The sequence below is a fragment of the Meleagris gallopavo genome, chromosome 5 (genome assembly GCF_905368555.1).
Source record: "Meleagris gallopavo chromosome 5, MGAL_WU_HG_1.1, whole genome shotgun sequence".
Classification (NCBI taxonomy): Eukaryota; Metazoa; Chordata; class Aves; order Galliformes; family Phasianidae; genus Meleagris; species Meleagris gallopavo.
In genome coordinates this window covers 48,179,485-48,201,416 of record NC_139408.1, presented here as the reverse complement: position 1 = coordinate 48,201,416, position 21,932 = coordinate 48,179,485, and the positions used below count along the sequence as shown (strand labels likewise).

At 41.7% G+C, this 21,932-nt stretch overlaps 1 protein-coding gene across 6 annotated transcripts in view; it reads right to left on the bottom strand.

Annotated features, from left to right (window-relative positions):
* EVL (Enah/Vasp-like) overlaps positions 1-21,932 on the bottom strand; it is a 129,212-nt gene that overhangs the window by 68,515 nt on the left and 38,765 nt on the right. Inside the window, exon 1 of one of the 6 annotated variants that reach the window (XM_085225620.1) lies at positions 5,067-5,104. The exons of the other annotated variants lie outside the window; for them this stretch is intronic. Within the exon in view, the coding sequence (XP_085081746.1) occupies positions 5,067-5,089 (23 nt within the window). The 5' untranslated portion in view covers positions 5,090-5,104. Of the gene's footprint in view, positions 1-5,066; positions 5,105-21,932 lie in introns of those variants that run through there. 6 annotated transcript variants of the gene reach the window in all.

Here is a 21,932-nt window from a genome sequence, read left to right as displayed (position 1 = left end):
TTGGGAAGCACCCAGCAGGAAGGCAGCTCTGCAGAAAAGTACCTGGATGTCCTGGAGGGCACCAAGTCAGCAGTGTGCTGCTGAGAAGGCTAATGGAATTCTTGGCTGCATTAGGCAAAGCTGTCTGGATGTAATCTTGAGCACCCTGCTCGAGCAGGGATCAGACCAGATGGATCCTGCCAACCTCAGCCATGCTGTGATTCTATGACATTACCTGAAAAGTCCATCTCCAAATCACCGTGGTCTCAAACTGCTAAATCAATTGACCAGTCTGGCCATGCTGGCTCCATTCTTCTAGGCACACAGGTACAGGATGCTAGACTAAGGAAAGCTCTGAGAAGCTTTTTTTTTTTATTTCTGTTTGATGTGTCTGGGATAGATCCAGTCACTGATTTTTGGCAAGGACACAGTACTTAGTTGTCAGAACAGGTTTCGTGCTGAACCAAGCAAAAATAACTCTGACAATAATACAATAATACAATAACATCTGCTAGCTCCTGAGCTAGCGTAATCAACGCTCAGAGATTTGGTTCTTCAGATCACAAGTACAACTGAGCACACCTGAAAACAACCAGCTCTCCCCACCCACTCATACCCCAGCAGCTGGGACACTGAAGCCATCTCTGAAGACATGCCAGGAAGCAGTGACAGTGAGCATGACAAAACGCAGCTCTGTCCCACAGTGCCCCGTCATAAGCCAAACTAATTTCATTAAGCACTACAGCATGCATTCCAGCAGAAGTGCCTCTAATCACTCGCCTGCATTGCTAAAATGCCTCGGACTAGAGAGTGCTTAGAAGGAACCAGCACTCTGAACAAATTACAAAATAAGACCCAGTAGCTGGTTTCTGTCCAGTCCTCACAAAGAACTGCAAGCTGGGTAAACAGATTTTTTCAGTCACGTGTTGAGATCTGGGTGAGAAGAGCAAGATTTCTGAACATAGAAGCGAGGCTTTAGCTGCAATTATGTGAATATTCCCATAGGCTTTTGAGAAGCACATCTGCAGGCTTTCATATTCCAAAGATGTCTGGGTTGCTTTCTTCTGCAGAACTGCATTACCAAATGTGACATTATTGGTATGTCATAATAGTGTTATGTATTTTCAGTTCTTGGAGTACAGTGCAAACCCAGAAAGGTGAGACTCTCAGTCTCAAGCTCAGGCTCACATCCAAATAGAAAATCCAGCTGATCTTTTAAGAATGAAAAGAAGATGCACTGTAAAATGTGTTGTGTTTGGCTGTATATTCTAGAAAGCTTATTAGAGTCATAATCCAAAAACAGAACTATAACTAAAAGCCATTTGTAGGCAGATATGAAGAAAACACTTTTTCTTAATGAATATATATTTCGCACCTTCCAAATAACGTTTCAGAAATTTATCTCTCTTATTTTTAGTTCAGCGCTATTCCAAGAAGGCAGCTTATTACAATGCAAAAAAAAAAACCAAAAAAAACTGCATATGGCAATGTCATTTCATTTAAAAAGTTCACGATTAAGAAATCTGAAAATTCACACTGAAACTGCACACCCAAATTTCATCAAGTACAAAACTCTGTGTGCATATATGCAGAAATCCTAAATAACAGCATGTAAAAATATGCAGTTATATACTCTGATTTGCAAAACTAATTTCACAGCTGTTAATAGTCCTTGAATGTATGACATTTCCTCATACACTGAGATTTGCAACCGCTAAACATGCTGATGAGACAAAAAAAAATGCCTTGTCCCCAGAAAGTTTAACTCTTTGTGTCAATACATGCTGCTGATCTCTAACATTTCTATTTTCCTGCTCTACACTCATTCTGAAGGATGAGAAGAAATACTAAAGAGGAAAGCAGAATATACTTATTTAGTATTACAGGGGTTAAAAATGTGCAATGAGGTAAGGTGCTGGCAAGCAATTGCACTGATTTTTTTTTTTTTTTTAAATGAATGATAGTCTTTTAGAGACTACTGATGTAGGATGTAATCCCATCACTACTGAGGTCCAAAGAAGTTTTGCCATGTACTCTGCCTAACCATTTGATAAAGATCCATTCAAGCAGTGACAAATAAACATATGGCAGGGAAAAAAGGAAGAAAAAAAGAACTACAAAAACCACAACCAAACAAAGCACAAAAAAACACGAACACTATCCAGTCCTTTAAAGGACCCAAGTTATGTCAGATTTAGGGCGACATATTTCTTCTTTCTAGGAAGACCTTGACTAATTCCCACAGTGACCTTATCTAAGATAATTTCCTCTCCTCCCCACTGCTCTGAAGAGGGAGATCTCTGGCCTCACCTGCTTGCAGGGGGACCACCTATTTGCCCTGATGTGCACAGCCAAGGTATTGCATTAAGGAATAACCACATTGGAAAGAATTAACTCTGCGGCTGCCTTCAATTTTCTTCTCTAGAAACTGTGATGAGCAATGGGCAGTGAGCCCAGACCCCACGTTAAGCAGCATGGAACAAGTTATAGACCATATGGAGAGAAATAAACTGCCACTTCATACACAGGATACCCATAGTGCTTTTTTTGCCTGAGTCAGCTAATTGAACATCCGCAAATCAGCACATTTATAACAAATGGAGTGTTATGATATCATGGGAAATTTATCTAATACGATCAAAGTTTGCCAGAAAAAGTTCCACTTAAAATATGAAAGTACTTAAGGGTTTTGAGTGCCTTTTTACGTGTGATGTTTTACAGTCCTTACTGAACAAACATTTCTGCGTCATGTCTGCCAATGGAGTGGAGGACCATGTCCTTCTCCCCTCCCGCATCAGCAATCCCCTGCAGCCAGCAGCATGGGTATCTCCCTGCTGCCTTTTCCAAACAGAAGTTATGAATTAAAGAGCAAAGGCTATTTTAACCCACTCTGTCCTGCAGATTTCAAGAGGTGTACCCAGCTTTTCTATGTAACTTTGTTATTTTAAAGCAAAGCAATGGCCTTGATCTGAAAAGCCATTAACAGTGGTCTGAGTGTCAATGTAAACTTACTAGAAGTCAGCTGAAAACAATCCCATATTTATGTCAACAAGCATATGCTTTCTCCCAAAATTGGCTGCACAGCAGATGTTTTCACTTTCAGCTTGCACTTTTCCTTTCACTTTAGTAAATTGTTTATTAGAAGAGGTTTCAGCAGATCTAATCAGTGATCATGTGAACTGCATAGATTATTTTTCATAGCTCCCAATTCCTGGGGAAGTCATATAAATTTCTGGGCTTAGGTCTTAAAGCCCAGAAAATACCAACTTTACAACAGTCTCAAAAAGAGATTAGATTTCTCGTTCAAAATTTGCATTTGCTCCTTTCTCATACCAACCTTCTCTGCTATTCGGTGCTATCCCCACTTGGTGAAGTAACACCAAGCTGAAGAACGTCTGGCCTTGCTTCTAGGCTTGTTTCTGTGCTGCTCAGAATAGGGCTGGCTGGAAATAGCAATTGTCTTACAGACATAAGGAAGTGAAGGCTGAAAAAGGCACCTGCAGCAGTGCCACACCAGCCCACCAAATCTTTCTTTCCTATGTAATGCTCTGAGGAGTAGGCACACATGGCAGCAGAGCATCCGTATTCCTTCCACCTTTTTCATCTCTTGTAGCAGTTCTTACAGCAGTTCTTACAGCGATCCCTTACTTAGCAGGATGCTGAGATAGCTTTGCATGACTTGAAACCTGCTCCATCCTTCCTAATGCTGATGGAAAAACTCATGTTAGTAATTTCAGCAGCAGCACAAACTTCTTTTTTTTATCATCTGTGTCATAGGTCAGGCAGTAAAACAAAGTAAATTGTACTGGACTGTTGAAGCCAATCTGATGCCTGCACTGATATCAATGGGCAATGAAAGTGGGCTCAGTGTTTTCAGACGTCCTTCAGCTAGGCAGAACACTATATTATGCCTAGGCACAAACAACAGTCTGCCAAACTGCACCATGGTACGTATTTAGGCTAATTTCCTCATTTTGATAAAAAGTGAACATTACAGGCCTGAGCATTTGTAGCTTTTCATCCTGGGAAAGGTACAACCCTCTTTAAAGTGAGTATAAACCAACACCAATGTAAATGAACTATACTGAAGTATCTGTATATTTCCTGCTGGAATCAGCAAACTATTTTTTTCTGAATTTTACAGTAAGAACAATTTTCATATTATTTTTAGCAAAAATAAACCAAAGGAGAGCTAGTGAATAGAGAAATTCTGTAAGCAAATCCTTTGTCCGAAACTACTAACAATGCTTGACAAAACCAAAAATTATCCTGGCAGTCCTTTCCATCTTCCTCTCTTCCCAACTCCTTTCCTCCTTCCATTACTTCTTGGCAAAGATTTGTCCCCATTCCCTGGCAGATAAAAATACTTGATGAGTGCCAAAATTGAAACAGGATCCCTGAACACATTTGTGCACCAGATTCCTCTGCATGCAACATTTGAGATTTTGCAAGATGACTATGTATTTTTCTAAATCAAAGCTGCACGTTATTTGCAGTGCAAAAGATACTGAAGAGGACATCAGAGTCTATTTCCATAATGGCAGAAGTATTCTTGCCCTGCCATGATTTTTACTCTGCTTCTCCTAATAACCATCCTTACGTCATTTTTCACAATGGATGTTTATATGTAATAGTATCCAAGACTAATCTAATGAAAGCACTTCAGGCAGTAAATTTAAGCATTTTGGCTACATGTACCCTGTTGCTGATTTTGTTAAATCTTATGAAAGCAATCCTCTGTAACAACAAAACCTCAAGGTGCAAAAAAGTTGGAAAGATATCACAGAGGATGCATTTGGATCATGAAGAATGGTCATCCTCAATCTTGTAGGCTTTCAAGTCATCATGAAATTATCTGTGTTCACAGCATGGAGAAGTTCCTATGGTTTAGGACAATTTTCACAAATTAGTGCTGACAAAGATTCTTCCACAATTCTTACTAATGAGAGTTAACGAGTTAAAATGTCACTAGAATAGTGTTCTCCAAACTCAGCTGCATGCCTCTATTACTAAAAAGCTTCTGAGCACACACTACTACTAAGATATATTTTCTTATAAGCTACATACATACATACTTATGTTCTCACCTTTTCTTCCCATAGCCATGCATTGCTTTGTGCAGCTCCTGGGGTGCACACACCCTACTTTGAAGACATCTGTGTCTTCTAGGTAGTGAACACAGATCCTTCCTCTGAGGCCCAGAGGAAACAGCTCTAGTAAAATGCCAAGATCTGGTGAAGCAGCATCCTTTGTTTCTACAAAGCTACAGTGTCCAGCAGAGTGAAATGTATCATGACTGGAAAGCTGCTGAAGAAAAAAAAATAAAAATAAAAATAAAAAATAAAAATAAAATAAAAAATCAAAGATCTAAGGCTAATTTTCAGTTAAATTTCCAAAATTGCACACGAGAAATTTAAAGGCCTTCTGTCAATCTGGAAAGCTATCGCAATTTAAAAGGAGAGGGATGAAATAAATGTTTCTCGAGTTAACCTTAAGTAGAATTAAAAAAAAAAAAAAAATCAAATCACTTTGAATAGCCTTGAGAAATAAAAGACTCAGCTACTCTGTGGTGCTGAGCTGTAAACAAGACCATATAAATTCCTTTGACTTCAAATCCACACTTGGTAAATGGCAGCAAACACAGTGACAGACCATCAGGGTGAAAGTTCTTTATAGCTCCTGTGTTCCCTGCCTTGTGCTCTCCCTCATATCAGGAATTACACTTTTTTTTTTTTCTTCTCAGAAGTCTAATTTTATAGTTCTCTGGTATTTTTTACTGCCTAAAGCACGTAGCCTGTTTGTCAGTACTCCAGACAGACTTGTCAAAAGATAACCTCTCCCACCCAAAGTTTGACATAACACTTTAGCCCTTGAGCCATTGCGCGAGAGTGTGACACAGCCTGTGATGCTGAGATGTGCTCTTTGCAATAGCACATTGCTTTTATCATAACAGCATATTCAGAAATATTGTTTTGCATAACTGACACCACATTTTTGGGAAAAAAAAAAAAAAAAGAAAAACTGAAAAAGTGAACTGAAAATCACTCACAAGTCGACACACTGCAAAAAGGAGAGCTGCATGCAGGGGATGGGGAAAGTTTCAGAAATATCCCAACGTCTCTTTGCTGCTACATCCACATTGGGTTCTCTCTGCACCCTGAAGAGCTTACCAAACCCAAGGCCCGTGCAGCCAGCTCTCACAGGAGCTCTCCTCACAAACTTTCTGATCAGGGTGTTATCAAATGGGCAGCGTCATCGCGCTGTTTGCTCTGCTGAAACCAACTCCTGCAGCACCAACAGCATACAAATCAGGCAGAGCGCTGAATTGTCTCTGGGGCTGCATACTCTGTTTAGGCAGTCACAGCTTAACGGATAAAACACTGACCTCTGAGACCCTTTTTCAAATCCAGCCTGCATTCCCGTGACAGGCAGTGGAACTGAGCATTAGTTTCAAAGAACCATTTTTCTAGGTGCTGTCTGCATTTTTACCATGAGCCTTTTCTCTTCAGTATTTCTGCTTTCCTTGCTTGTCTCATCTCTTTCTGCTTAGGATGACTGGCTTCCAACACCCAGACAATGGTCTTTATTTACTTAATAATACAACCACAGCTGGAAATCAGACCGTGGATTTGAGGAACGCTCCTATGGAAGACATAAGATGTGAAAACAAAACTCCCTGTTTGCTCTGAGGGTTTCGTAGCCTGTGTAGGGAATGGTCTGCAGCTCCCAGTTTGGTCTTACACAGTGAGTGGACTCTTTACTGTTTGCTGTTTTCTATCCCTCCTCCATGTCCTTGCTGGACAGTTGGCTCTTTAGGACTGCAGGGATCTCCTACATCCCACCATACTACATCTTGCTATCTCCAGATGCCTCCAGATCTTGGCAGTCACCTGCACAGCACTGCTGGCCCCTTAGTGACCAAGCAACACATCCCAGAAATATTATTAAAAAGACAGAAAAAAGTTGGTTTCAGTGGCATTTAAACAACTCCTCTCTGCTTCCCCAAAAATAAGAAATAGAAAAATACAACAGTTATTAATGGGTGTGCCATGTGCCTCATTGCTCTCTCTCTCACTTTCACTGCCTCTTAGAGTTAAGTTCACAACATTTAAAAAATGAGAATAAAAACCTAACTTGCTGATACATGATGCTTTCTATGCCTTGCTTTCTCTGTAGGCTCCCTTTTTGCCCGTGACGCATGAGGCAGGCACCCTCACTCACCTGCACTCCATGCTCACTGCGACCCAGCTGTGACTTTGGATTCTAAAGGCATTGAAGTATTTACCAGAAAGCCCCCAAAACAATAAGAATACATAGCCGTAGCAGTAGGGGTGCACACAATGAACATGGAACCTATGAGATCTCCACGCTTGCTTTGCTAGCTGCTGCTGAGTGAACTACAAAGCCATCAGATGAGCACAAGGTTCAGGAAAGATGGGGTTGTAAATTTAAACAAAGAAAACCCTTGGGGGGACTCTAGGAAGCAAGGGACCTCTGCTGGGCTGGGAGAGCTATGGAACCAATGAGGTTTCATGGGCAGAGTGCTCTGTATCAACCACAACACCACACAGACTGCGAACAGGGCTGGCTGAGTGATACAGGACAGTATGGGGGAAGAGGAGTTGTAAATCTGTGTTTTCCTTCATTTTCTTCACCTGTACATTTATAAACTTTCACAATTATATCATCACCTTCAGATGTCATAAGTAAGTTCCATTCGGTTTTGACATACCTTGGCATGAGGTAAAGTTAGTTTCTTGGTATCAGACTAGCATTAGTGTTCCTCAAGCATAATTGTGGCAGCTTATCACCGTGACGCTCTAATGAGCACCCAGCTCATTACAATAAGGGCAACACAATGTGCAGTGTGGTGTGCTTTGGGATGCATGGCACGGAGCGGTGTCAGTGCCTGCACTATAGGAAGAGAGACATACTTCCTTCTGAAAATAAGCAGGGAAATAATCATGATACAGCAGAGCGGATGACATCACAGACTTCAATGTAACCTGTGCAGACTGAAGTTTCCAAAACAGTGGAGCCAACGCAGCTGGGCTCAAGGAGCAAACAGCCAAGAGCCAGAACAGCCCATGGACTCTCCCTATGACCACGCCAATACAAACAAAAATGCTTATGTAAACTAAGAAACTGCTTACATGCTTGCATGTCCTTCACATAAGACAAAATAGCCAACAATTATTTGATCCTTCTCATTTACAGTATTTTTTTTTTTTGTGCATGCACATGAAAGAACATTCTTATGGTGGAAAAAATAATGAGATAGTATTCCTAAATTCTTCCGCTTAAATTCAATAGGAGGTGAAAAACTTAACTGAAAGAATTAAGGCTAATTTTGTTGTTTTTCCACTTGTTTTTTTTTTTTTGTTTTGTTTTGTTTTTTTTTTTTTTTGTAGTAAGCCTGGGATTTCTAAGGAAAATCCAAAGGAGACTTACTCTTAAAAGTCTAGCTTCTTTATAGGAGCAACATTTATGCTGGAAGCATGTTGGATGGTTTAATTCCAGCCTACTGGAGAGCAGCCTGTAGGTCATAGATCTGCTGCAGCTAATTTGGCAGAAGCAACACTGTCTCTTCAAGAAGGGCAACATAAATCTACAAATGCAGCTTCTGTCTGGGGGAATAAACAGCCTTAATCTGCTGTAGAGTGACAGTCACTGAGAAAGCATTTAAAACAAACAACAACAACAAAACAAACAAAAAAACCATGGCGGTAAAGCACAGCTTCTCCAAAAATTGGAAACTTCCTGTCTGCAGGACCTTCAGCTCTCCAGTGTATGTAAAGAGGGATGAGCTTTTCCTCCACTAGTAAAGAATCATGTTTGTGCACCTTGCAAGAGTGTTCATGAGCTGGTTTGCTTTCCCAGATACCCCCTGGGAGAGGCAAAGCACTTAAGCATGCTTTTGGCAGGCAGGCCCTTCCTCACCATCCTTGTGTGGAGGAAGCAGCACATCCCGACCTGCCCACTGGGACTGATGTCCAGAGGCAGCTTATAGGAGCAGGCAGCCCCAGACAAGCAAGAGTAGCAATTCTTTACAAGGCCTTGGGCACACATGGATCAGGACAGGTCAGAGGAGCGATGACAAATTATTAGCTTTGGTGCTCTGTATGTGCTCCAGGAATGCTCTAGGGTACAGGTGAATTCAAATCATATGCAGATTCAAAGATGCATATGTCATCAGCAAGAAGTTACCAGCACCCACCCTGGGGACATTTATCTTTGTAGGGAAGGGGAAAAAGGGCAGGAAAGAAGAAGCACAAGAAACCAGACCCAAGCCTTGCACTGTCAGGCTGTCCTGGTCTGTTCTTCAAAGTGCTTTTCCTTAAGGAGAAAAGACAGTTGTGGCCTCCTGCTGACTGCTGGCCCTCTCTTTCCATGTGGCAGCCAGTGGGATTAAAGAGCACAGTAGGTCGTGCCTGGGTTAGCTCACTTAACTATTACTTGCTCTAAGGAAGAGCCCTTCATTTCTGAAACCTAGGAATTTCCACCAGAGGCTCACCAAATACATAACAACCAAGAGCCAAAATCACAAAAATTGAAAATACTCACATGCTAACACCAGTGTCTAGTTTAAAATGATTTTCAGTCTGTTTCCATAATGGTATTTGCAATTTCAGTTAGCAAGATGTGTAGTGCATTACAAGAGAAGCAATCAAAGACATTATCAGGAAAACAAATGGGATGAACTGTAAACAGCTATCACATTTTTCAGCCATTCGAGATGGGCACCACTGCTTTCTTAGTCTTAAATTTAGCATTATGGAAATTATGCTAACTTCTACTTACAAACAAATCAGAAAAGGCAAAACCAAACTGCTGCCTCCGTCAAGTGAGGAAGATCATGGCAATTTTGTTTTGCATCAGTTAACACAGAATGCTTTTAAGGGAGAGCACTATATTTCTCTGTGGTTTGTGCTTGCAGCTCAGGCAGAGAGCTGAACGGTATCTGTATTATGTTCTGTGAAGTAAGGAAAAATACCCCACTCTGAAATCAGCTTTTGTAGGTTGTCACAGGATAAAATAAACCTTAACAATAAAGCAAGTTTAACAAAAGGACTTCTTTACGTGGCTAATGGCTGACGTTCCTCTACATACAAAGATGCTGTTTGACCTACTGCTCTAATTAGAGCAGCAGTGATGTTGACATTTGTGTCGTATAAAGCAGACATGCTAATAGCCAGAGGGAAAGCTGTCAGTGCCTCTAAAGATCACAGCCTTCGCAGCAATGCACAATGCAGCCTTTAAATATTCAAATAATCAATGCAATGCTTAACTTCGTGTGCTGATAAGGAGAAACAACTCCCACATCAGAAGAAAAAAAAAATTAGAAAACCCGATTTCATTCGGTCAGTGCTAATGCTGAAAGATTAACAGGCAGTTCTTTGGTTTCATCCTACTGAGCACACCATTTCCTTCCAGATTGTGCATAATCCAGTTTTGCCATGAAGAAACACAAGCAATTTATACTCTTTTTCGGGTTTTTCATTTACTACTAAAATACAATAATCACCAGAGACTGTGCTTCATACATCTGTATATGTCAAGTTCATCTAAGCATGAAAACAGATACCTCTTCTCATTTATAAATACACGAAGTGAGTTTTAATTTTATCCAGAGCCTCTACTTCATCACATTCCCATGACATGAGCCGCACCATTGCTACAAGCCGGCACTTCACGTTTTACAGATCAAAATCCCTGCAGTAAATCCTCTCCTCCCCCCTCCAAAGTACAACGACTGAGAGCCCTTAACGCTCCGGCTCAATTAGCTCCAATCCCTTCAGACTTTTTCCCAAGCACGTGATGTTCTCAAGCCCGCTTTTGCCCGAGGCAAAGCTGAACGCAGAGGATAACAGTGACAAGATGACACGCCGCAGTCCACGACCAGCACTCTCTATTCTCACTCCTTGCATCCCAAGGAAAGAAGTCCTGCAAGCCCACCAATGGAGTGAGCCTCAATCATCGTATCACACAACACTGCTCAATGCAACCCATCCTGGGCACTTTCAGAGCCTGTTTGGTAATTAATTTCTGTAAGTGGATAATTGGATCATTAAGCTGAATTAGAGTAATATGATAACATGCAAACTGAAAACGTAACTCTTATTTATCTGACTGTTCAGTTCAGCCTTCAAAACCACTGCAATGAAATTGCTAATGCCAATGAGTTCCAAAGGAAGCCCTATAAGCTGAGAGACAGAAACAACAACAAAAAAGCACAACCTTTTAATTGGATATTAGGTTAGATATTACAAAATTCTTCTCAGAAAGAGTGATGAAGGCATTGGAGTGGGCTGTCCAGGGAGGTGCTGGAGTCACCATTCCTGGAGGTGTTCAAGAGATAAGGAGATGTGGCACTGAAGGACGTGGTTAGTGAGCATGGTGAGGATGGGCTGATGGTTGGACTAGATGATCTTAGAGCTCTTTTCCAACCTTAATGATTCTATGATTCTAATCTTTTCCGCCAGTGTTTTACAACTGTAGCACTTTCCTTTGCATGGTACCCCACATGGCCAGCACTGCTCTGAGAAGACTGCTAAGAGGAGGCACGTGTAGCTCATCTGCTGCCCATATGTAACTCCAAGCACAGCAAGCAGACATGTATATGAAAGGTAATGAGATGATCTGAAAACAAGTTACAGTGAAGAGATCTGTGAGCCTGCAAATGTAGTGTCAATTAGGAGAAGACACCCCTCGGAGCAGAGGCGAAGGGTAGGATTGGTTCAGTACAGTAAAATCTGTACCTGATTTGTTGATAATTGAGGAAGATCAAACCTGAAATTAGACTTACGTGTAAAGAAGATAAGGGCCACAGTACAATACATCACTGCAGGGAGGTACAGTTATGTTGGAGTCATTTACTCTGCAGCACCAGTGCTATGATTTCCTATTGATCTCCAATGTAACTCTAAGGGGCAACTGAAAGCCATTTCCACCATCAGGACAGAGCTTTCCAAGAACAGTTTATCTGCTTACATTACCTTGGGGAAAAATACAGAGGAACACAGAGGCAGGATAGAGATTCTTCTTCTTCAGATTCATTTTACACTTGCAGAAATCTACTGATTTTACGGGAGATTGTGGGGTTTTTTTTCTTCCTCATTTTCATCAGCACTTTGCAAGGACATCCCCTTCCATTCCCTGCAATTCACTGTTCCAGAAATTAGAGTTTGAGCACAAAGTGGGGCACAACAAGCATTTCCAATGAACATCAGAGAAAGGTGAGAAGTACATGTGGCAGCAACAAGACCATGATCACTGCACATGGTTTACAGTTAATGCTGAGTGTGAGAAGGGAGCTAAGGCAGGTAGTTACATCAGCAACAAAGGGGAGCTACTGCCCTGCATAAGTAGTAATGCAATGAGGATGAATCAAAAATGTAAAGCTCATGCTATCCTAGAACTGCTCATCTCCTGCTTGCAGGAAAAGCTCTGCTGATGAACTGAAAATGTGTCTTTGGAGAAGGGACCAAAAGCCTTGGCTCCAAGAGAGAATTTTTGTGGAAGATTTCAGATGAACGTTGCAGTAGGGAAAGAAAGGTGGTGGGTCTCAGTAGGTGAGGATGATGGTTGGACTTGATGATCTCAATAGTCTTCTCCAACCTAAATGTTTCTATGTTATAGATCACATTTTAACAGCATTCAAACTCTATGATTCACCACACACATCAATCTAATTCACCACAGCATAAGGGATACCTCTTCCTTTCTGTCCTATCCTCCCCTGAATGGAACAACAGGAAAGCTGCTTTGCCACAGCAGGCTCAAGAGCTATCAAAGGAGCAAATCGTATTTACTCCAGAATATTTTTAACCCCTGATGGAACTAGAACGTATCCTGGTAAAATGCAATGAATGCTATTTTCCAGTATTGCTGCTAGCACTTGCACTAAGTGTTAAAAGACAGCATCTGATGAGATAGTACTTTACACAGTCCCTGCAGGGACAAACCACCACCTGGAAGGGAACACAGAGGAAGCAGGCTATTTATCAAGAAGAACCTCAAAAGACTTACTGTCTGAGCAAGAAAGTTCTGCAAATTCATTGTACAAATTTGTATCCTCTCCTCTTTATCTGCTAATCATGTAACTGGCACATGGTTTGCAGGCATTGCTATAAGCAATTTATTTCTCCAGACAATAGGACAGAGCAAGAGGTTCCTCCAGAGTCAGAGCTGCTGCTGCTGCTTTTAACCTTGGATAACACAACTGTTGAAGATGATGGCAGCTGGCACTCTCAGCCGCGGAGCCTGCTGTGAATTGCTGTTAACAAACACATTTGGTTTCATTAAGCCTTTCTTCTTCTTCCAAGTGTTACAGTCATGGTTTCTGGAGTAATCACAGAAGACATTATAAACATCCTGGGAATGCCTGAAAAGCACTTTCAGGGGTTATCTCCAAGCTGCTGAGCTAAGGGCATCACTGCAGCATGGGGTTGGCTATACTGTCTATGGGGTCTGATGCTTTGTGAGGCCACCAGCTGCATCCTTCCTCCTCCCCTGTGAAGAAACACATACCCACACCCACTAGCAGGGTCCAGCCAGGACTGTCATCTCCAGAGCAGAGCCACCAGAACAAGGAGCTGGGGGAAGGAACAAGTGCCTCTATGCAGGGTAACAGCAGGGAGCAGATAGGTGAGAGCAGATGGGTCAGGTTGTCAAGAGGTCTCCAAGTAAATTTTGCAGATGCTGCCATGCCTAGAAGCGATGTTGCTTCATGACTGCTGAGGCTGAGCCTGCTGCTCTGCAAAGGGATCCACTTCTCCTGATCTGCTGAAACTCCAGGCTTGGCTCATACCAAGTTTCATTAAGGTTTGAAATTGTTTTATTTATAGGAAAAAAAATAATGAATAATAACACTTCTGATTAGCCATCAGAAGACAAGACTGTGTTGCTGGACTGAAAATTATAAGGCAGCTGTACAGTCGTAAGAGGTACAGATCTAGGTACCAATCTAATGTGGTAGAGAAAATATTTAATTTGAGGCTCTCATATGATGGAGCTAAACCAAATTACCTCTGATGATGCCTTTATAGCACTGATGCTGGGCACGAAGGAGTGGTTGCCAAATGGAAACCTGCTCAGCCTTGGGAATGGACGATGTTCCTATACCCTGGAATCATGTTGTAGATGCTCACAGCAGATGGAAATTGATGGCTGTAATCTCCACGAGGCGGATGCTGGCTGCACTAAGGCTACCCGCCCATGTGGCAAGCCCATCAATCTGATGCATGTTATTAGCACAATTCAAGGTTGCAGACTATTGCTGGAGAAAGAAATAAAAAACCCTCAGTGAGCAAGTGCTGAGGGAAGCAGAGAAAGAGGGTAACAACTTTCATTAGTTCACTGGATGAAGGTATGACCCTGAGCATCTCTCACATTAGTGCATGGGTATCAGAGGGACACAAGCATCAAGCATGTTCCTGTTCCTCTAGTTACATGGAGTGGTTCCCTGCTTGCCTGGTCACATCAGTGCAGCTGGTTTGTACAGTGCTGTATAAAGGGACAAAAACTACAGTAGAGATGACCTTCAGTGTAGCAATAAAGGTATATTTAGAAGAGTTGCACTTCCACTGTGATACTACTGCTCAGCTCAGTGTAAAACCAGCTGTGGGATGCTGACATGAGGAAGGGTGCTGGATGGTGCTATGTGAGGATGCTGCTTGCTCCATCCAGTTGCAGCACACCCATGTGCCGCCTTGTGAACATTATTGCTGTTTCAGAGGATGCAGGGCTGGCTCCAGCTCTGACTTTCTGGAACAGACATAATCAGGGCAGCTAACTTTCACCATGCACCATCCTTGCTGCCAGCAGATTTTCTAACACATGCTCAGCCACAGCAGCAGCCAGATTTTGACTCCCCCAGTATTGCCATGCATGTATCAAGATAAATTCAGCTTGGGTGTAACCTCAGGAACGTCACCATGCTAAGAACAGAAATTAAGTGGGCCACAGTAGAGATGAAACCATGTTACCAGGAGGAAAAAATAAATGTGATGCATTTCTTTGACAATTAATAGCTACTAACAGAGAAACATTGGAAGTATTCCACTAAATTCAAGTTTACGAGAAAAAAGAATACTGATTTTTAGAGAATAATTTTCAAATGCTATTAATGATAAAATGTTCTTTTGTTTTACAGTTCACAAAAATAACCCTGGGCCAAAGGAGGTGGAGCTTAAGAGATTGATTTCATTGAAGCAGATAGAACATCAGTTTGAAAGCTGGCCTTACAATCTTCCTTCTTCGAGCGAGTAGCAAAAGAGCAATATAAGAGGGAAGCTTTGTATAAATGCAGTGTGTCTGATATAGATGAAGAAAACTTCTGAAATAGCTCTGACGACACACAGAAAGAAAGTGGCACCTATAACACAGCATGATTTACATAGATAACCCCATTACAACACGAGTAAATTTTAGATACTTTCATCCTATAATTATCTACAGGACATCCACAATTTTTAACTTAGAAACAAACAAGGAAAAAAAAAAATCAACAATCACAAGCTCAGACATAAGACAGTTATGTTTGTGGTTTTCATTTCAGTTTTGGTAGAAACTACTACAGTGCTCTTTCTATTGTAAGATGTGCTTTTGTCTTTTCCACCAACCATTGCAGTAGGATATGTCTGTCTTCCAACAACTCGTCCTGAAAGGCAGCCTTACTTTTGAAGTGAAATATCAAGGGACCGGAGAAGGCCAAAGTTGGTTTTCCATGAGCACTGCTGTGTTGTGAAACTCTGCCCTCCAGCTCCCCTGCTTCTGTGCAATCCGTTCAGTGTCACCCTCCCTTTGACCATTCTCACAACCAGGCCTGGAGGGTTTTGCTTTCCATGTTTAGAGCCAGGTGCACTGGCAAGTCCAATACATTACTCTGTCACCAAATTTCCCTGCAAATTTGGCAGTTTGCTAAGGTACATCAGTTACACTGTACACACTATTACTTAGGAGGATTTGCTTATTCATAGCGCATCATTTGCATTTTCTGGAGGTTTGATGGGTTTTTTTGGAAATGCTTTCAGCACAGCAGAGAGTATACCAAATTGTTCAACAAATTTTGAAAACTGGGACAGATAGAGTCTATGATTCTGTGATTTGTAGTTAAACAACTACAGCATAACTGTATCATTCTATGCGAACACATACAAATTGAACATTGAATTCCTTTTTCTCCTCCTAAAAAAAACAGCGGTGGTGGGTAGGTGGAAAAAGCAGATCAAGAAAACAAAGGCCCCTAATATTTGGCTCATCCGACACCCTAACAACCACAGTGAACAGCCATTCTTTAATTCTGGTAGCTCTCTCCAGACATTCCTTCTGCATTGGAAACATCTGACGATTTTCCACAATACCCCCTTCCAACCCCCTTCTATGCCTTTTCCACATCCACTTTTTTTTTTTTTTTTTTTTTTCTTTCTTTCTTAAGACATCTTTCTGCCCATCTCAGACACTGACTTTTCAGCCTCAACACACCAAATCCAGTGTCTGGTGTGGTCACATCACAATCATAAAACCATAGAATCACAGAGTATCCTGGATTGGAAGGGATCCCGTCAATCCCATCCCCTGGTTTGGGACTCTCAACCTCCCCCAGACTAATGAATATTGAAAGTTTCCATGAAGATAAGTTTAAGTAAAATTTTAAGAGATCAAAACGAAAAATAAAAAGCTGAGAAAGAAGCACAACAGTGCAGCATCATTGTGATGTTTGTAGATAAACCCTAAACTGATAAAAATCTGTTGTCATAGGGGTTATAATTCCTTCTTCCGAAAAAGGAAAAACTTAACCTGACTCTGGGAAAAGCAGTTCTCCTGATGGAATTTTAATCCTTGCTGCTCTGCATGTTGGTTACTGCTGCCTCAAACACTGTCACAGAGAGCACTGTGCTCCCAAGGAAGCAGGGACTCTACTGTCAGCAATTCCTGTTTAGATATGAAGCCTTTCCAGGTGCACAAAGATCTTCTAGAGATTTCCCTTTGGGTCTGAATGAGAACAAACTACTACTGGCCTACATAGCCTCAAGTTTTCTGTTCTGTCTAAATTAACTTGAGACCATCACTATAACAATCCCATAATACCTTCCAGAAACAGAGAAGGGGAAGCAAAAAAGGAGGATCTTTCTTCTTCTCCCAAATGCACACACAAATCCCAACATCCATCCAGCAATACTCCTCGTTGTTGGCCCTGTCAGGGACGCAGTATGGGAGTACTTCAGTGATTTGCCTCTTGGCTACTGTGCCACAGTCTTTGCTTGATAAGAGCCTGTCAAAGAAGCAGGTTGTAAAGACCTCACAGCATCAACACAGGACACATGGTTGGATTGGCAGAGACACGGGAGACAACTTGAGGTGAGATAATTTACTCCAAACTTCCATACAGGTAAGTGGCAAGGCCAGAATAAGACCCAGGAGCATCTCTGCTCATCCATTTCAAACAAACCACAACCTTATCTGAAGCCTCATTCTAAGCCATAGACAACTACATATGGAAAAAGAAGAAAGAAAAGCAGTACTACAACAGTAATAGCAGGAGACAACTGCAATCTCTGAGCTGCTCAGAGTGCAAATTTTCACCATGTGCACACTGCATGTCCAAACAATGCACCTTTGTAAAAAGCAAAACTTTTTTTTTTAAATCAATGCTGAGGATTAAATCCCAATCAAATCTGACAAATAACAGCTTATTTGAAACTCTGATTTATTTCTCAGGGATTAATGACACTTGAAAGCAGAACAAACCACTGCACTACAACAAACAACTGGAAGGAGAAATCAACAAGTACTGGTGATTTATTTGTCTCACTTAACAGCAACAAAAAAATATTGAACAATTCTGGATCAACCCAATCAAAACCATCATTTTGGGCTACAACATTTTGTTCGGATTAAACTGCAAACTAAGCGCTGCTTTCCAATGGGGGATTCTTTAAAACTGCTTTTCTAATAAAAGCAAGGGTTGGTTTCGTAAGGGGATTTGTGGCTGCGATTTCTCAACTCCTGTGGAAGCTGCCTTGGGTCTGCACTGCAGATCTGGGCCCAGCCACCCCTCCTCCTCCTCAAGACGTATCCTGGGGGCAGTGCAGGGCCACCGTGCACACACACATCTCCATGCGTGCTCACAGGTTATTCCTGCACAAGTGGTAAACATACAGATTGATGGGCATCACTGATTTTAATTAGGATTTCAATCAGAAAGATTAATTAAAACGAGGTTTCCTGCACTAGTTCCATTTTGGTTTGCACTTATGTTTTGGTTTCTTTTAAGGCTGTTTTCCCAGAGGAAACTTGTACTGGTTAGCAGAAACTCGGTGCTGTTTGATGTGAGCAGAAAAATGCATTATTCATTATCTAAACACAATAAGTGATTATACAGATTAAATGTAACTTTTTCCAAATTGTAATTTTTACACTAACTTAGGCAAATGCGAGTGGTGTGCATTTATTGGATTCTTTTTTTTTTTCTGGTTTTGATTTGCCATACAGCCTAGCACTGTAAATTTGAATTTCAATTCACAGCATACAAAAATAAGCTTATATACATACCTCCTCTAGTGCTATCTAAAAAATAATGCAAAATAGAGATCAAGTATCATCTGCCATCACAATGAGCTGACAGACTCTCATCTTATCTCCTCCGTAGCTTTAGAATTAACAGGTGTCTTTGATTATACTTTTCTTCATAATTAGAAAACCAGAAGGAACAACAAAAAAGTAAAAACATTCTGCTTTCTCTATTTAGTTTCACTTTTTAAACTCCCATTATTAAACTGACGCAGGTGAACTAACTGAAATGAATACAGCCCTCTCTGAACTTCTGCAGGAAGAAGTAAGGATAGCTTAACACTTAAATATGAACTAATTTCAGACTTTTCCAGTGAGCAGACACTCTTTGTACCTTCGGCAGCATGGGCTGAAGTATTCTAACATGAAGGTAGGTTTTCATAATGTCTTCAAAAGATAGAAAAAAACAAACACACTTTCATGCAACCAAAGAGCTGTGGCATACAATGACAAAGTTCTTATACTAAAAAAATATAAAATAAGGTTTATACAGTTCTCTACATCTGTGGCTTATCAATGGTGAAACCCTATGTTTTCCTGGTAGGCAGGATTCTCTACCACTTCTCCAGCACAGAAGAATTTCCATATGACTTAGTTATATGTTGAACAAAAGCCTTCTCTCTCGTTTCAGAATGAGACCTAAATGAGACACTCATTTCCATAATTCACATTTACAAAGGCATGGATTTCCCATTTTAGTCACGATCTGCCACCTGATGTTCCTCCTAACCAAATATCAACCAATGAACCTTTTTCCTAGGTTGGAAACTGCTCAAACATGTATTGACGTGACATTAAAGAATTATTTCGACATCTGTAGCAACACTCCAAGGAGAATTCTCATTTCTCACTTCTCCTACCCTTTCCAAACAGCAGTCAGACTAATAGTCAGCACAAAGCAGAAAGCAAATCAAGACACCTGACCAGCGTAGTATGGATGGAGTACAATGGTTTCACTATAAAACAAATAAGACAGCAGGCACACAGTAGAAATTATATTTTAAGGCCTGGAGGTAAAATATAGCTACTTAGAGGGTTTCACTTGGAGTAGTAACGCTGGACAGAAGCCAAGCTTGTAGAGAAAGAAAATTCCTAGCTATGCTTTCTTGGGCCATCACCAACTGCCTCTCCCAAGGACCTGCTGGTCATTCAGAAACAGGCCCTCACCCTCCCCTTCTTCTGCCACATCCTGGCCCCAAGAAATGCAGCATGTTTTGGTGACACGATGTCCTCTCCAGTCAGGGATACTCACAAGGAACATACTGTGGCCTTTCAAACAAGGAAGTTTCCCCAAGGAAGATAAGAGCAGTTGTAAACTATCAGCTCTTTGCACGCTCCATCTTTATGTAAGTACTCCTGATACAGAAAGCTGCCTGCACTTCTGGACTGATTCCAGCAGAAAAATCACTGAAAAACCTAAGGGGCAGAAATTTTCCTTTCAGATCCATTGAAGGCAGAAAACAATCTAATAACAGATTCCTCAGCCTATAGTTCTTCCAACTCCCCCTGTTCCTATTGTGCCTCATATTTCAAAGCCCTTTTTAAACAGAAGTGCTATTTGCTCAGTCTCTTCATTTTAACCAAGCCTGCTGACTATGGCATTAATAATACTGCACTAACAGAGACACCAGGATAAATACAAATAAACACTGCTCTCGAGTTACTCTAGCCAAGGGAGCAGCACGTTTGTAGGCTCGTTCCCTGCAACGTGGAGGGATAAGATTGGGACAAGGAGGATGGAGAAGGGGACAAAAAAGGAACAGTGCTTGTTAGAAAGAAAACAAGTTTTGTTTGTTTATTTAATCCGGTTGTCCTGGGTCAAACCCAGCAGAGGCTAGCCAGCTTGCATTAGCTAAGCATCCAACCCACTGCATTTGGGGATTGTGGTTTCATTTCTAGAGGTCTTAAAGACACCTGCTGGAGCTCTCTGCTAGTGTGGCCAAACATTGCATATGGCTGAAAATATGCTTTGTCTATTTAAGTGAGGCTTTAACAGGCTGCAGGGCTTGAGGACCAATGTCAACAGCAGTGAATCTGTTTACATAGACAACAGGTGCAAGGGAAGCACGGGTGCTTTCCTCTCTCAGCACAAAGCACAGCACTGGCAGCAGAAGGAAAGAAAAAACCCACAGGAGAAGCATGACAGATAGGTCAAGAAGGAACAATTTCAGCCTCCCTTTCCCAGTCTTTGCTGTCTCGGAGCATGAGATCCCACAGGCACTTTTAAACGAGATAAGAGACAATGCTTTTTGGCATTAAGACATTGTTAATTCGTGCATTTTTAGGAAGTCTGTCAGCACAGGAATCTCCTTCTGGAGCACACCCTGGCATCTCTTCTGCTCCACAGCCCACACTGCAGCCATGCTGCTCACAGAGCAGCTGTGGGACCCTGAGCTGCGAAGAGCCCTGCAGTACAGCTGTACAGGCAGGAGGAATACAGCCCAGCTGTGGGGAGGTGTGAAACAGGCAGCCAGAGCGTGAGTCACGTTCCCTGTGCATGCTGCACACCAGGGACACAGCCTGGTCTTGTTTCTTCTAACTACTGCATTCACAGGCCAGATGATGTGTTTGGGAGGAAATGGAAGGAAAGACGACTCATCTTGCCATGGAGATTTTGAGTTTAGTTCATGCCTCCATTTGGAACAAAACAAGTCCTAAAAGACATAAGTCCTCCAAATCTTGTTCTTTTTTGACACAAAGCCAAGGAGACCCTGGTGTCACAGATGGCAAATTGGTGACAAGTAACAACAGCAGTGGATGAATGCTGGTTCAAGTATCCACAAAGGTGATGAGTTCCACAACAGAAGCACAGAGGTTGTGTGCATGTGTCCTCACATCACCAAACAGAATCCACATGGGACTCTAAAACACAAGAATATGAATAGATCCTTAAATAGACTGTTGTCATGTAGTACATCTCACAAATCTAATCTCAAGTAACTAATACTGCAGAAAGCTTGGAGTAGCATCAGACGTAGCATTTAATAGTCAATTTGTGAAAGATATCAGTTTCTTTCTCCCTTTTTGGATGTCTTCAGCTAGTGTTTCACATGAACACTCACGTCCTGTTCCTGTGTCTGCCTATATTCACTTTCATCTGTGACCATACGGACACTCCTGTCTGCCTCCCACTCCTCTCACCTATCACAACACCAAAATCGCCAGGGTGTTTTTTACTCAAAGTATTGGACTGCAGCAGATGTACAGCTGTGAAAGTAGACACAAAATGCCATCAAGCCTCTGGATGGGGCAGTTGTGCTTACCTGGCATCTGCCATCTGACTCGATCATCACAGTGAACTTCACCAGCCAGTCTTTGGAGCTGGCTAATCAGATCTGATTCATGAAGCAGGACCCCAGACAAGACAGCAAAACTGTCCA